General features: G+C 38.7%; 1 protein-coding gene across 11 annotated transcripts in view; it reads left to right on the top strand.

Moving 5' to 3' along the window:
* Positions 1 to 16994, top strand: part of HECTD1 (HECT domain E3 ubiquitin protein ligase 1) — a 127250-nt gene that overhangs the window by 23147 nt on the left and 87109 nt on the right. For all 11 annotated transcript variants that reach the window (XM_036999303.2, XM_036999306.2, XM_036999304.2 and 8 more), the window contains exon 3: positions 14048 to 14282. In XM_036999303.2, the coding sequence (XP_036855198.1) occupies positions 14048 to 14282 (235 nt within the window). The remainder of the gene's footprint in view (positions 1 to 14047; positions 14283 to 16994) is intronic.

Consider the following 16994-nt stretch of genomic DNA (forward strand, 5'->3'; position numbering starts at 1 on the left):
GAGAGAAATCAGACAAATTAAAGCAGCCCATTTCTGGGATCTGTTCACCTCCCATATGTCCTTTTAACCGTAGTTAGTCTATAGTCATAAGATTTTGGAGTGCTACACCTTGCACCCCTCCCAACTCCTGGTTGAGTTCCAACAGTACAGATCCGGTCAAATTCGTTGTCTCACTGTATGCACATGCCAGCCTAGACATCTCTCTCCTCATTACAATGGCAAGTCCAGGAAACGGTGAGGTGGACGCAGCCACGACCGCAGCATCGCCTGGATCCCTGTGGAGGATTTTTGATGATCATCCCCTGGCACGAGTCCTCCAGAGAGTGCTGATGCCGGAAGCTCCTCCTCATATCGTATCTTAGTTCATTTTCTGAGTATCCAGGCTAGACCTTGATCTTCTGCATAGAAGCAAACAGACCCTTTGCCCACACTTTGACATGCCCTCTATACCACTGTGCAGAACTCATTGGAGGTCAGCACACAGGGACTGCTTTTTTTTTTTTTTTATTAAGAGAAAGGAATATTATCAGAAAAGAGTACCTCCATAGCTGATCATCTGACACCCTTTAAGTGATCAACATTAAGGATATTTAAAGCATGCGTTGATCTTTGATTTACCAATAGTTTTATCCTATCAAGGAGTAATCCCCCCTTCCTTCCTTCCTTCCTTCCTTCCTTCCTTCCTTCCTTCCTTCCTTCCTTCCTTCCTTCCTCCCTCCCTCCCTCCCTCCCTCCCTCCCTCCCTTCCTTCCTTCCTTCCTTCCTCTTTCTTCTTTCTTTTTTTTTTTTTATCTTTAATCTACACTTACATGAAAAGTACTGTTTACTATTCTCCCCGCTATATCAGGTCCCCCTTAACAACCACATTACGGTTACTGTACATCAGCTTAGCAAAATGTTGTACAGTCACTACTTGTCCTCTCTGTGTTGTGCAGCCCACCCTCCCCTTTCTCCCTCCCCCCCATGCATGCTAATCTTCTTCTCCCCCCCCTTATCCCTCCCTGCCCACCCATCCTCCCCAGTTCCTTTCCCTTTGGTACCTGTTAGTCCATTTTTTGGTTCTGTAATTCCGCTGCTGTTTTGTTCCTTCAGTTTTTCCTTTGTTCTTATACTCCACATATGAGTGAAATCATTTGGTACTTGTCCTTCTCTGCTTGGCTTATTTCACTGAGCATAATACTCTCCAGTTCCATCCACGTTGCTGCAAATGGTTGGATTTTTCCACTTCTTATGGCTGAGTAGTATTCCATTGTGTATATGTACTACATCTTCTTTATCCATTCATCTACCGATGGACATTTAGGTTGCTTCCAATTTTTGGCTATTGTAAATAGTGCTGCGATAAACATAGGGGTGCATCTGTCTTTCTCAAACTTGATTGCTGCGTTCTTAGGGTAAATTCCTAGGAGTGGAATTCCTGGGTCAAATGGTAGATCTGTTTTGAGCATTTTGATGAACCTCCAAACTGCTTTCCACAATGGTTGAACTAATTTACATTCCCACCAGCAGTGTAGGAGGGTTCCCCTTTCTCCACAGCCTCGCCAACATTTGTTGTTGTTTGTCTTTTGAATGGCAGCTATCCTTACTGGTGTGAGGTGATACCTCATTGTAGTTTTAATTTGCATTTCTCTGATAATTAGCGATGTGGAGCATCTTTTCATGTGTCTGTTAGCCATCTGTATTTCTTTTTTAGAGAACTGTCTGTTCAGTTCCTCTGCCCATTTTTTAATTGGGTTATTTGTTTTTTGTTTGTTGAGGCATGTGAGCTCTTTATATATTCTGGACGTCAAGCCTTTATCGGATCTGTCATTTTCAAATATATTCTCCCATACTGTAGGGTTCCTTTTTGTTCTATTGATGGTGTCTTTCGCTGTACAGAAGCTTTTCAGCTTAATGTAGTCCCACTTGCTCATTTTTGCTGTTGTTTTCCTTGCCCGGGGAGATATGTTCAAGAAGAGGTCACTCATGTTTATGTCTAAGAGGTTTTTGCCTATGTTTTTTTCCAAGAGTTTAATGGTTTCATGACTTACTTTCAGATCCTTAATCCATTTTGAGTTTACCTTTGTATATGGGGTTAGACAATGGTCCAGTTTCATTTTCCTACACGTAGCTGTCCAGTTTTGCCAACACCATCTGTTGAAGAGACTGTCATTTCCCCATTGTATGTCCATGGCTCCTTTATCAAATATTAATTGACCATATATGTTTGGGTTAATTTCTGGAGTCTCTAATCTATTCCACTGGTCTGTGGCTCTGTTCTTGTGCCAGTACCAAATTGTCTTGATTACTATGGCTTTGTAGTGGAGCTTGAAGTTGGGGAGTGAGATCCCCCCTACTTTATTCTTCTTTTTCAGGATTGCTTTGGCTATTCGGGGTCTTTGGTGTTTCCATATGAATTTTTGAATTATTTGTTCCAATTCATTGAAGAATGTTGCTGGTAATTTGAGAGGGATTGCAACAAATCTGTATATTGCTTTGGGCAGGATGGCCATTTTGACGATATTAATTCTTCCTAGCCATGAGCATGGGATGAGTTTCCATTTATTAGTGTCCCCTTTAATTTCTCTTAAGAGTGACTTGTAGTTTTCAGAGTATAAATCTTTCACTTCTTTGGTTAGGTTTATTCCTAGGTATTTTATTCTTTTTGATGCAATGGTGAATGGAATTGTTTTCCTGATTTCTCTTTCTATTGATTCATTGTTAGTGTATAGGAAAGCTACAGATTTGTGTGTGTTAATTTTGTATCCTGCAACTTTGCTGTATTCCGATATCAGTTCTAGTAGTTTTGGAGTGGAGTCTTTAGGTTTTTTTTATGTACCATATCATATCATCTGCAAATAGTGACACTTCGAGTTCTTCTTTACCAATCTGGATTCCTTGTATTTCTTTGTTTTGTCTAATTGCCGTGGCTAGGACCTCCAGTACTATGTTAAATAACAGTGCGGCGAGTGGGCATCCCTGTCTGGTTCCCGATCTCAGAGGAAATGCTTTCAGCTTCTCGCTGTTCAGTATAATGCTGGCTGTGGGTTTATCATATATGGCCTTTATTATGTTGAGGTACTTGCCCTCTATTCCCATTTTGCTGAGAGTTTTTATCATAAATGGATGTTGAATTTTGTCAAATGCTTTTTCAGCATCTTTGGAGATGATCATGTGGTTTTTGTCTTTCTTTTTGTTGATGTGGTGGATGATGTTGATGGATTTTCGAATGTTGTACCATCCTTGCATCCCTGGGATGAACCCCACTTGGTCATGGTGTATGATCCTTTTGATATACTGTTGAATTCTGTTGGCTAATATTTTATTGAGTATTTTTGCATCTACATTCATCAGGGATATTGGTCTGTAATTTTCTTTTTTGGTGGGGTCTTTGCCTCGTTTTGGTATTAGGGTGATGTTGGCTTCATGGAATGAGTTTGGGAGTATTTCCTCTTCTTCTATTTTTTGGAACACTTTAAGGAGAATGGGTATTATGTCTTCTCTGTGTGTCTGATAAAATTCCAAGGTAAATCCGTCCGGCCCCGGGGTTTTGTTTTTGGGTAGTTTTTTGATTACTGTTTCAATTTCTTTGCTCGTAATTGGTTTGTTTAACTTTTGTGTTTCTTCCTTGGTCAGTCTTGGGAGGTTGTATTTTTCTAGGAAGTTGTCCATTTCTTCTAGGTTTTCCAGCTTGTTGGCATATAGGTTTTCATAGTAGTCTTTAATAATTCTTTGTATTTCTATGGAGTCTGTCGTGATTTTTCCATTCTCATTTCTGATTATGTTGATTTGTGTTGATTCTCTTTTTCTCTTAATAAGTTGGGCTAGAGGCTTATCTATTTTGTTTATTTTCTCAAAGAACCAGCTCTAGGTTTCGTTGATTTTTGCTATTGTTTTATTCTTCTCAATTTTGTTTATTTCTTCTCTGATCTTTATTATAATGTCCCTCCTTCTGCTGACTTTAGGCCTCATTTGTTCTTCTTTTTCCAGTTTTGATAATTGTGATGTTAGACTATTCATTTGGGATTGTTCTTCCTTCTTCAAGTGTGCCTGGATTGCTATATACTTTCCTCTTAAGACTGCTTTCGCTGCGTCCCACAGAAGTTGGGGCTTAGTGTTGTTGTTGTCATTTGTTTCTATATATTCCTTGATCTCTATTTTGATTTGTTCATTGATCCATTGATTATTTAGTAGCATGTTGTTAAGCCTCCATGTGTTTGTGAGCCTTCTCGTTTTCTTTGTAGAATTTATTTCTACTTTTACACCTTTGTGGTCTGAAAAATTGGTTGGTAGAATTTTAATATTTTGGAGTTTACTGAGGCTCTTTTTGTGAGCTAGTATGTGGTCTATTCTGGAGAATGTTCCATGTGCACTTGAGAAGAATGTATATCCTGTTGCCTTTGGATGTAGAGTTCTATAGATGTCTATTAAGTCCATCTGTTCTAGTGTGTTGTTTAGTGCCTGTGTGTCCTTACTTATTTTCTGCCTGGTGGATCTATCATTTGGGGTGAGTGGTGTGTTGAAGTCTCCCAAAATGAATGCATTGCAGTCTATTTCCCTCTTTAGTTCTGTTAGTATTTGCTTCACATATGCTGGTGCTCCTGTATTGGGTGCATATATATTTAGAATGGTTATATCCTCTTGTTGGACTGAGCCCTTTATCATTATGTAGTGTCCTTCTTTATCTCTTGTTACTTTCTTTGTTTTGAAGTCTATTTTGTCTGATATTAGTACTGCAACCCCTGCTTTCTTCTCACTGTTGTTTGCCTGAAATATGTTTTTCCATCCGTTGACTTTTAGTCTATGCTTGTCTTTGGGTTTAAGGTGAGTTTCTTGTAAGCAGCATATAGATGGGTCTTGCTTTTTTATCCATTCTATTACTCTGTGTCTTTTGGTTGGTGCATTAAGTCCATTTACATTTAGGGTGACTATTGAGAGATATGTACTTATTGCCATTGCAGGCTTAGGTTCGTGGTTACCAAAGGTTCATGGTTAGCTTCTTTAGTATCTTACTGCCTAAGTTAGCTCGCTTATTGAGCTGTTATATACACTGTCTGGAGATTCTTTTCTTCTCTCCCTTCTTATTCCTCCTCCTCCATTCTTCATATGTTGGGTGTTTTGTTCTGTGCTCTTTTTAGGAGTGCTCCCATCTAGAGCAGTCCCTGTCGGATGCCCTGTAGAGGTGGTTTGTGGGAAGCAAAATCCCTCAGCTTTTGCTTGTCTGGGAATTGTTTAATCCCGCCATCATATTTAAATGATAGTTGTGCTGGATACAGTATCCTTGGTTCAATGCCCTTCTCTTTCATTGCATTAAGTATATCATGCCATTCTCTTCTGGCCTGTAGGGTTTCTGTTGAGAAGTCTGATGTTAGCCTGATGGGTTTTCCTTTATAGGTGACCTTTTTCTCTCTAGCTGCCTTTAAAACTCTTTCCTTGTCCTTGATCCTTGCCATTTTAATTACTATGTGTCTTGGTGTTGTCCTCCTTGGATCCTTTCTGTTGGGGGTTCTGTGTAATTCCATGGTGTGTTCGATTATTTCCTCCCCCAGTTTGGGGAAGTTTTCAGTAATTATTTCTTCAAAGAGACTTTCTATCCCTTTTCCTCTTTCTTCTTCTGGTACCCCTATAATATGAATATTATTCCTTTTGGTTTGGTCACGTAGTTCTCTTAGTGTTGTTTCATTCCTGGATATCCTTTTATCTCTCTCTATGTCAGCTTCTATACGTTCCTACTCGCTGGCTTCTATTCCTTCAATGGCCTCTTGCATCTTATCCATTCTGCTTATAAATCCTTCCAGGGATTGTTTCACTTCTGTGATCTCCTTCCTGACATCTGTGATCTCCCTCCGGACTTCATCCCACTGCTCTTGCATTTTTCTCTGCATCTCTGTCAGCATGTTCATGATTTTTATTTTGAATTCTTTTTCAGGAGGACTGGTTTGGTCTGTCTCCCTCTCAGGTGTTGTGTCTGTGATGTTTGTCTGCCTGTAGTTTTGCCTTTTCATGGTGATAGAGATAGTTTGCAGACCTGGTACGAGTGACCGCTGGAAAAGTTTCCCTTCTTGTTGGTTTGTGGCCTTCCTCACCTGGGAGAATAGCGACCTCTAGTGGCTTATGCTTGTCAGCTGTGGGCAGACAGGGCTTCTGCTACCTGCCTGTTTGCTATGGAGTTTATCTCCGCTGTTGCCCTGGGTGTGGCCTGGCTGGGGCTGCTCCTCCAAAGTGGTGGAGCCCCGTTGGAGGGCGAGCGGCCGGGAGGCTATTTTTCTCCGTAAGGGGCCTCTGTGCTTCCTGTTGACCAGGGTGTTAGACTGCCCAGAGATCTGCAGATTCCCTGCCTCTGGTCTAAGTGTCCTGTCCTGCCCCTTTAAGACTTCCAAAAAGCACTCTCTAAACCAAAACAACAGCAACAATGAGAGAGGGAACAGGAAAAATAAAAATAAAAAAATGGAAAAAACACGCTATTTTTTTTTTTCCTCAGGCGCCGGTCCCAGGCACCTGCTACCCTGCCTCCCTAGCACCAGGGGCCCTGTCCCTTCAAGGCTTCCAAAAAGCACCCGCCCACCGGTCCTGCAGGGAAAAACGCGCGATATTCTTTGTCTTCAGGTGCCGGTCCCAGGCACCCTCTCACCGGTCCTGCTGCTCTGCCTCCCTAGCAACGGGGTCCCTGTCCCTTTAAGGCTTCCAAAAAGCACTTGCCAAAAAGTGAAAAAAAAAAGGGAAAAATGCGCGATTTCCTCCGTCCTCAGGCCCCGGTCTCATGCACCCGCCCTCTGGTCCTGCAGGGAAAACCACGGGATAGTCTTTGTCCTCAGGCACCGGTCCCAGGCACCCGCTCACCAGTCCTGCCGCCCTGCCTCCCTAGCACCGGGGTCCCTGTCCCTTTAAGTCTTCCAAAAAGGACTCGCCAAAAATAGAAAAAAAAGGGGGAAAAACGCGCAATTTCCTCCGTCCTCAGGTGCCGGTCTCAGGCACCCTCCCACCGGTCCCGTAGGGAAAAACATGCGGTCCTCAGGCGCCGGTCCCAGGCACCCCCTCATTGGTTCCGCCGCCCTGCCTCCCTAGCAATGGGGTCCCTGTCCCTTTAAGGCTTCCAAAAAGCACTCGCCAAAAAGAGAAAAAGAAAAAAAAAAAAGGGGGAAAAACCCGTGATTTCCTCCGTCCTCAGGCGCCGGCCTCAGGCACCCGCCCACTGGTCCCGTAGGGAAAAACGCGCGATCTTTGTCCTCAGGCGCCGGTCCCAGGCACCGCTCACCGTTCCTGCTGCCCTGCCTTCCTAGCAACGCGGTCCCTGTCCCTTTAAGGCTTCCAAAAAGCACTCGCCAAAAAAAAAAAAAAAAAAAAACCGCTCCGGTTTCTTTCCACCGGCCAGGAGCCGGGGGGAGGGGCGCTCGGGTCCCGCTGTGCCGGGGCTTGTATCTTACCCCCTTCGCAAGGTGCTGGGTTCTTGCATGTGTGGATGTGGTCTGGATGTTGTCCTGTGTCCTCTGGTCTCTATTTTAGGAAGAGTTTTGTTTGTTATATTTTCATAGCTCTATATGTTTTTGGGAGGAGATTTCCACTGCTCTACTCAGGCCGCCATCTTGGCTCCGCCCCTCCAAACTTCTTCCTTTTTTATGAAGTCTTCGTTTCCCTAAATTCCCAGTTGGGCTTTGCCTCTCAGAACATTTCATACTTCTCTTAGTTTTTTATTATAGCACTCATTATATTTATTTTACTTAAGTTATATTAAACTGCATTTCTTGAGGCAGGCATTATTATCATATATTTGATATTCATCAAATATTTGAGTGTCCCCTAGATAATGAATAATGGGCTTGATTATAGGAAAACAGATAGATAAGGTATAGACCCTGCTGTCAAGTAACTCATGTTGTCATAGATGAGACATCAATGGGAAAACAATATCGCAAGACAGATGCTTTTGATTGATTGGTTTCATTTTATGTTCTGAGACCTCCCAAGAGGAATGTAACAGAATTGATAGTGAGATTGGTCTAAGGCAGGCTTCCTAGAGTAGGTACTCTCTGTCCTGAGTCATCTTAAAATTTTTAAAACTTAGTTTTAAAAGTTGCTTTGATAAAGGAATCTGAGTGAAAAAGAGGAAAAGGAGATAAGAGTGTTTTTTGCAGAGGGGATATATGCAAGGACATGAGGATCTGGAAACTTTACAGTAGGGTAGGAATTACGAGTATTCCTGCCTTCGGTAAAGCAAGTGTTTTTGTGTGATCGGGTAGAGGGGGCCAGTGGATAAGCTGATCATAGGCCATATCTCTGATTCTGATGAATTTGGATTTTATCCTCAAGGTAGTAGGGACCTAATGAAGGATTAAACAGGATGTGACAGTATCAGATTTGTATTTTGGAAAAATGACTGGTGATGAAGTGGTGAATGGACTGGAGTCTCAGGTGAGAGGCTCTAGTTAGGAAGCCATTGTAGTAATCCAGGTAGAAATAATGAGGGTTGGAATTCAAGAGAAGGGACAGATACTAAACAGATTTAGGATGTGGAACCATCAAGATGAGGGGTTTGGATTTTGTATTTGGGAAACAGGAGTTTGGAAGAATTTACTGTGATTTTTTGCTTGCCTGACTGATGAATGGTAGATTAGAGGATAAGGAGTGTGGTTTGGGTAGGGAAACTTCATTTGGTCTTGGGCAGGTTGTGGTTGGTGGTTCCGGAAACACCTCCCAGGAATGACAGGTGGTGCAGTCTGGGCTTGAGTTTAGATTTGGCATTTTGCTTTATTTTGGGAAGTGAGAAAAAGATACAGAAGTGGATTCACTTTTTGTGTGTTGTGGGAAGGTGTGAGGTGGTTGAAGGAGGTAGATGGACCTCATAGGGGTTGTGCCAGGGTGAAGGCATGTGTGTGGAGGGGTGGGTCCATGTTTGTGAGGGCTTGGGTATGTGAGGCAGAGAAGTAGTCATTAAGGGAGCTGATGGGGTTCTTTTTGTTAGGCTTCTCTTTCCATAAGCAAAAAAGTTCTTATTTTCTTTCTTAGTATCATTTGTTCAACAAATAAAATGAGGGTCTCCTATGTACAGAGAATCCTGCTAAGGTGCTGTGTGAAATAAATTACTATTCTTGAGGAGCTTACAGGCTTTAAGGATATCATTACAGTGGATAACAAAAAGAAATGAATAAATATATAAAAATTGTAAAGTAAATTAGGACAAAAACAGGAGTCCTGTCTTGGTTAGTTAGGATATTAAGTCTGAAAGGTGAGGAGGTGACATTTAGGCTGAGATAGGAAGGATGACTAAGAGCCAGCTGCAGGAATTATTGGGGGAAAAGCAGTTTAGGCAGAGGGATCAGCATACATGTTAGCGTCTTTTTTAAAAAAACCTCTCTCTATCTGCTGACCACCCTGAGTTCCTAAAAGTACCTCTAGTTCCTGCCTTGTACCACAGGGTTCCCTCTAGTTTTCTCTTTCTATATTTGCAACTCTGTTCTATAGTGAGAAACCTGGCTCCCGTTATCCTTCATACATTTACAGTAGTCCCCCCTTATCCATGGGGAATATGTTCCAAGATCCCCAGTGGATGCCTGAAACCACTGATAGTACTGAACATATACTCTGTTCTTTCCTATACATACATATGTTTGATAAAACTTAATTTATAAATCAGGCACAGTAGACTAATAAAGTAGAATAATTATAACAATACACTGTAATAAAAATTAAGGGAATGTGATCTCCCTCTCATAATACCTTGTACTGTACTCTTTGACTTCCTGTGATAATGTGAGATGATAAAATACCAGTGAGATGAAGTAAGATAAATGACATAGGTTTTGTGCTATAGTGTTAGGCTGACAATGTGTCTCAGGGAGGAGAGCACCTAACTTCTGGCCCAGAGTTGACTGTGGGTAAGTGAAACTGCAGGAATCAAAACTGCAGATAAGGGGGGAGGTACTGTATTATTTTGATCCCTTCCCTTGTTTGTATCAGTTGCCCGTTCCTGGGGCATTCCCCGGCACAGATGCCCTCTTCACCTTACTCATGCTCCGACAGCCTCTGCCAGACGGATCCCCTCCTCCCTCTGGGGATACCTCCTTAATACTGGTGCTAGATCATCCCTTTGGATGGCTAAGTGGCTATTTCAGAAGTCTAAATGAGTTTGAAGTTGGTTTAGACTAGAATTGTAAGAGAAAGTGGAAAAGTGGACAGTTTAGGATCTATTTTGCAGAGAAAATTGGGATTTAACTGATGGGTTGGATGTACAATATGAGGAAAATGGGGAGAACAGGATAGTTCTCAGGTTTTTGACTTATTGGATGGTTGTGACATTTATGAAGATGGTAATTTGGGGGTGAAGGCGCATATCAGGAGTTTTATTTTGACTATGCTTTAAGGTGCTTGTGATAATTCTAAATGGAGACAGTGACAGTGAGTTAGTTGGTCTTCAGTGGAAATAACATTTCAGGAATTTTGATGTGTGAAATTTATATCCATGGTGTATGACCTAAAGGAATAGACGAGGTCAACTAAAGGGAGAAGAGAAGGGAGTTTAGGATTGAGGCTAGAGTAGAAAACCAAGAGAAAATTGAAGAAAAGGTATGAAATATGAAATACTCATTACAGACAGTGGAGGAAATGTAGCAGAACTATTGGACATTGTGTTCATTTAAAGTTGGTGATCACATTTATAAAGAGATGAGAGCTGTTGATATGTAAATATTGTTTCTTGGCTAATCCCTGTTGGTTTTCAGACCAGGAACGTTGTGGTTGTGGTTGTAGGAAAAGGCAAGGGGCTTTTTTGAAGGTCTTGCTCATAAAATTCAATCGATTGCTTGTTGAATAACCATAGAGCTCAAGTTGAATTTAAAGACCAAGGTGAATTATCTCTCAACATAGGGTTTCTTCGGAAATGATAACTAAGACATTCCCTAACAAACAACTGATGAAATATATTACAATGACTATATTAAAGCAGGATAACCAGCAAGATAACCTGTATCAGGGTATGTTAGGATAAAATATTTTTAGTAGTTTATTTTAGTTCAATATGAACTTTAAAGTACTATAACAATAGTTCTTTCAACTATTTTGTACTCTTTTGAACTCATTAATTGATATTGGCATGTTTTTCCCTGCCTTTTTGTTTAATTTACAGTTAATTTGTATTGCTGAGATTTTGTAATTTGCTTTGATTCTAAATTGAAAAGTTAATGATTTTATATGTTTATCTTAAATACCTTCCTATTGTTGAAAGATAACTCAAGAGCTAGAAAAACAAATTTTTTTGTCCAGTAGCCAAAGGTATAATAGATGTTTTGTGCCAAAGCTTTAAAAAAGTTCATGAAGCAGGTTTTCATTTTATCTAACATAAAATAAGCTCTTACATATGCAGCCCATAAGATTTATTTTTCTCTTAGAAATAAAACTGATCACAATTAAAATCTGAGAAACTTTTAGAACTTTGTGGTTTGTTGTTTTAAACTGGCGCTTCAACCATACTTGTTCAGGAGAGTTGTCACATTTTGGGGAACGCAGCAAGTAACATGTTAGTCCCCAAATTAGCAAATGCTCTGTTTTCCCATGGAATACAGAAAGTTACACTCAACTTTTCTCTTAAATTTTATTTTTTGATATGCAGTGTTTGTACTGGGTAAGAAACATTGAAGAATAATTTAAAAAATTTTAATATAAAGCATATGATATTTCCATTCTTGTCATCCTGTTATCGCAAGCACTATCAACTTCAGCATTTTTTAAATTCAAAAGCTACTTTTTTCTAGAGAAAAAAACATTAAAGATCATGTTCTTCAGTAGCATTAACATTTCTACAATGTCATCTCTTTAGTACATATGCATATGTGGAGAGCAGCAGCAGTGCTTGAAAATTTTGATATGCTAGTCTTCTGATTTTTTTAAATTAATTTTTTATTGAAGTATTGTTGATATACAATCTTATATTTGTTTCAGATGTATAAGACAGTGGTTCAACAGTTATGCATATTATTAGATCCTCAGTCTCTGTAGGATGTTTACTGTTAACATAGAAAGATGTTACAGATTCATTGACTACATTCTCCATGCTATACTACTATCCCCATGACCAACTTATATCATGCTTGAGAATTTTTTTGCCCTTTTATCCCCTTTATCCCTTCCCTCCCCTGCCCATGGTGACCACTAGTCACTTCTCAGTGTCTATGAGTCTGCTGCTGTTTTATTCATTTTGTTTTGCTTTGTTTTTGTATTCCACAAATAAGTGAAATCATATGATATTTGTCTTTCTTCATCTGGCTTATTTCACTGAGCATAATGCCCTTTAGGTCCATCCATGTTGTTGCAAATGGCAGGATTTCTTTTCTCTTATGGCTGAACAATATTCCATTGTGGGTGCCACGTCTTCTTTATCCATTCATGTATTGATGGACACTTTGGTTGCTTGGCTGTTGTAAATAATGTGGCAGTAAATGTAGGGGTGCATATATCTTTTCAAATCAGAGATTTTATTTTCTTTGGGTAAATTCCTAGAAGTAGATTTACTGGGTCAAATGGTATTTCTGTTTTTAGTTTTTTGAGGAACCTCCATGCTGTTTTCCACAGTGGCTGCACCAATTTACATTCCCAGCAACAGTGTAGGAGAGTTCCCATTTTTCCACATCCTCGCCAATACTTGCTATGTCTTGTTTTGTCTTTTGTTTAGTGGCCATTCTAACTGGTGTGAGATGATATCTTGTGGTTTTGATTTGCATTTCCCTGATATTTAACAATGTGGAGCATCTTTTCATGTGCCTGTTGACCATCTGTATTTCTTCCTTGGGAAAATGTTTGTTCAGGTCCTCTGCCCTTTTTTTAATTGGGTTATTTGGTTTTTGGTATTGAGGCATATGAGTTCTTTATATATTGCTAGTCTTCTGACCTTACCTGAGACATAGGGTACCATCTCCTCTATCCTCGCCTCAAAGCTTTTCCTCAGAAAATTACAAGTGACTGTATGACATAGGTCACCAGCGTTGCTGGCTAGTGAAAACCATCTGTGTTTAATCAGTGACAGGTCTTCTAAAATTGCTTTGATAATACTTGTCTGCTGGGTCTCTTAAGTTAAGGTCATCTAAGCAGATATTAAAAAGTAGAGTTACTTTGACATTCATACAGATATTGTTTAAAAGCTGCAAAAGATATATACACACACAAAATTGTAGGAAAAATAATTCCACTGAAACACTGAGAGGACTTACTACATTTTCTGTTATCCGTACCCATTTCAAGTTTAGTCTATGCAGAGTTTTCAGTAATGTATCTGATGTCATATGACTGAGATTTCTACTAATTATAGACTATAGTTTTTCATATTTTAAGTGTTGCTAAAATATAGGGGATATTACTGCTCACAAATTCTGCTTTTGATAAAACTGTCTTCTGTAGGTCTATATAGCAGGCATTAGATTATTCATAGGAGGGAGGGAAGCTAAAGTTAGCTTAATGTGGTGTCAAGATACTGAGCCAAGTGTTTAATTCCATTTCATCTCCACAATATCCATATGAAGTAGGTATTGTTTAGATATTATCTTTGCTTTACAAATGAGGAAATAGGACCAGAAAGGTTACACAGCTGTTGTTCTGTGTTTTACCCTGGTCTTTTAAACCCCAAATCAGTAGTTGTTCCCATAAAACATGAATTGAACAATGTCCTAGGCCTTCGGGTACTCTTAACCTAAATGAGGAAATAAAGTGATACATTGAACAGTGTGAGTACTGTTTCTATGAGGTTTTAGGAACATAAAAGTACCAATTAACTATTTGGTGAGGTATGGGAAGGTTTTACAGAGCAGTGGATATTTGAGTATTGAATAGGAATTTTCTTTAACATGGTTCAAATTAATGCTGCTACTTTAAACTATTCACAACCTACTATTTTCAGGAGTGATGAGATCAGCATGTGACTATTGTTACGGAGCAAAGCGATGTGTGAAATACTACCTAATATTCATGCAGACACAGTATTTGAGCATGATGTGTTATGTCATACTTGATGTTATCTGTTATTTTATGAATGTCTTGATGTTAAGAATTTAGTAATCCTAGATATAACATGATATTTTCACTACAGATGTCCTCCTCGCACTTTCTTGCCAGCCCTCTGCAAAATTTTTCTTGATGAAAGTGCTCCAGACAACGTGTTAGAGGTGACAGCCCGTGCCATAACATACTACCTGGATGTATCTGCAGAATGCACCCGAAGGATTGTTGGGGTAGATGGAGCTATAAAAGCACTTTGTAATCGTTTGGTTGTGGTTGAACTTAACAACAGGACCAGCAGAGACTTAGCTGAACAATGTGTAAAGGTAATGCTTAATTATTTATTGGCCCATTTGAAGATCAGAAATAAAGAATATATTTTGGTAAAAAAAAAAATTCTTTCCATCATTAGACTTATTGTATTGAGAGTGTTTGAAAACAGTGGAAGTCACAGTCCTTTTGACGTCAAAGGAGACCCCATATGGCTTGGGAAAAGGGATCTTAGTCTTGCAGGAAAGCTGTAGGTCACTGATAATGCTTTTCTGTGCTGTGGGTCAATGCTCATTGGTTCCTGGTAACCACTAACACCTTGAGGTAGGTTATCCCTGTCCTCTCACACAAAATCATTTTGTATGAACATAATAAAAACCACCATCATGATAACTAACACTACCAGTGCCAGATATTATACTAAACACTTTACGTATTAATTCATTAATTTTCATGACAACTCTGTATGAAGTTGCTAATATACATGCTGCTATAATAAATAATAATAAATATTTATATATAAATATATAAACATTTAAATATATATAAAAATATAAAATTTACATATCTAAAATGTAACTATATAAATATATAAAAAATAGTAAAGATGCTGCTAATACCATCATTTCTATTTTATAGGTGAAAAAAACTTCAAGCATATCCAGGTTAAGTAGCTTGCTTGGGGTGATACAAGCATTTCATGACAGAGCCAACATCTGAAGATTAGGAATGTGAAGATTGGGAAGTTCTAGGGTCCCTGGCTTTAGCTATTTTGCTATATTCCCTTTAGTAGAGTTAGCTGTTTTTACTTCTAGTGGGACTAATTTTAAACTTTATGTGACCCTGAGTATCAGTACTGGGTTAGTAGTTTTTTATTAGAACTACTTGTGAACATGTTTAGATTTTATGATTCTCTGCTGTTTCATTCTTTTTTTGTTTTTTGCTGTTTAAGGTCAGCAATTTTTAAAACTTTTACCTCAGGATCCCTTTACAAGTCTTAAATTATTGAGGACTGCTGAATAGCCTTTGTTTTTGCAGGCTATATATATTTGTATTTATCATACTACATATTAAAACTGAGGAGTTTGGAATATTTAATTTATCTGAAAATAACAAAGTCATCATGTGTTAACATGCATTACATTCTAATGAAAATAACTGTTTCCTGAACAAAGGCCTGTTGGACATCTCCAGTTCGATGTCTGAAAACTAGTGAGAAGGGTAGCATTGTTAAGCATTTTTGCAAATCTCTTTAAAAATGTCTGACTTCATAGAAGACAGCTGGATCCTTATATCTGTGTTTGGTCTGTTGCTATATCATGCTTTGTATAGCTTCTGGAAAACTCCATGCTATACTCCTGAATTGATGAGAATAAAAAAGGCAATATTATAATATTATGAAAAAAAAGTTTTAACTTCAGAGATCCCTGAAAATGTCTTCCTGGTGCTTTGAGAGCTGCTGTTGTAGGTGTTAATGTCTTGACTTTCTGTGTCTGTGTCTGTAGATTTATTTTTGTCTGTTTCTGGCCTTAGAGGAAGAGGTATCTGTTTCCTGTTCAGAGCAGAACTTTTTTCCCTTCTAAGTCTCTTAATCACATCACTTCATGTTCCTTCCAGGACTGAAATTGTATTCCATTGCTTACTCACTAACCTGTATATTCAGACTCTTGTCTGTTTCACCGTGGTCTCCCTTTTTCTGTTTCCCTAGCAGATTATTCTTTCTTCATTTGTTTTCAGTGAAAAAATATTTCCTAAGTTTCTGTTTTACCCTCTTAAAATATATAAACTTTGCCTAGACATTCTCATCAGGATTGATGCCATTTGTCTGTATATGCCCTTTGTACCTTTATATCTCGACTCATCCTCTCTCTTGTGTTCTGCATTCCATATTCAAAGTCCTGTTGGACATCTCTAGCTGGTTGTCTGAATTCATTATTTTTCAGTACAGATAAACTTATGTTTTGATAATTGACATCAGTTTCCACCCACTCAAGGTAGAAATCTGTGCTTTATTTTTCATTTCCTTTTTTTCTCTTCTACACATGTAATTAATGATCAAGTCCTTTTCTAATTTATTTCCTCCTGTTTGATTATAGTTATTGCCTTGGTTAAGCCCTCATCTTCACCTGAAAAACTGTTTTTCATAATAATATAATGTCTGAATTTTAATACCTAAATTTTTGCATCTGCTTCTACACTGCCCCTACACCTCATTTCCCAAAATTATTAACTGGAAGTCTGATCATATCATTTCCCTGCTTAAAACCTTTTTCTTGCATCACAGAATAAAATATAAATTTCTGGAATGCCTCTAAGATTTATGGACCCTGTTAATAATTTAATTCTATCTGAACACCTTAAACATCAACATAATTTAGAAAATAAAAGCTGATTTTTAATGTTTTGATATTCATAAAGCATGAGGATAATGAATAATGGAATAGCTAAAAATAAATAATATTTAATAAATAAATGTCTAGGACCTTTACAAACTTTTGCTTAATTACTTGTAGTTCCTTAGCTTGCCATGTACATTTCACCATCTAAACCTACACTGTCCAGTATGGTAGCCGTATATGACTATTGAACATTTCATATTTGGCTACTTCAAACTGATACGTTGTAAGTATAAACTATACATGGGATTTTGAAGACTTAATACATAAAAGAATGCAGAATGTATCAATTTTTTATATTGATTACCAATTGAAATGATATGTTGGACATATTTGGTTAAACAAAATACATTGAAACTAATTTCTTTTGCT

This window comes from Manis javanica, chromosome 8 (assembly GCF_040802235.1).
Source record: "Manis javanica isolate MJ-LG chromosome 8, MJ_LKY, whole genome shotgun sequence".
NCBI lineage: Eukaryota > Metazoa > Chordata > Mammalia > Pholidota > Manidae > Manis > Manis javanica.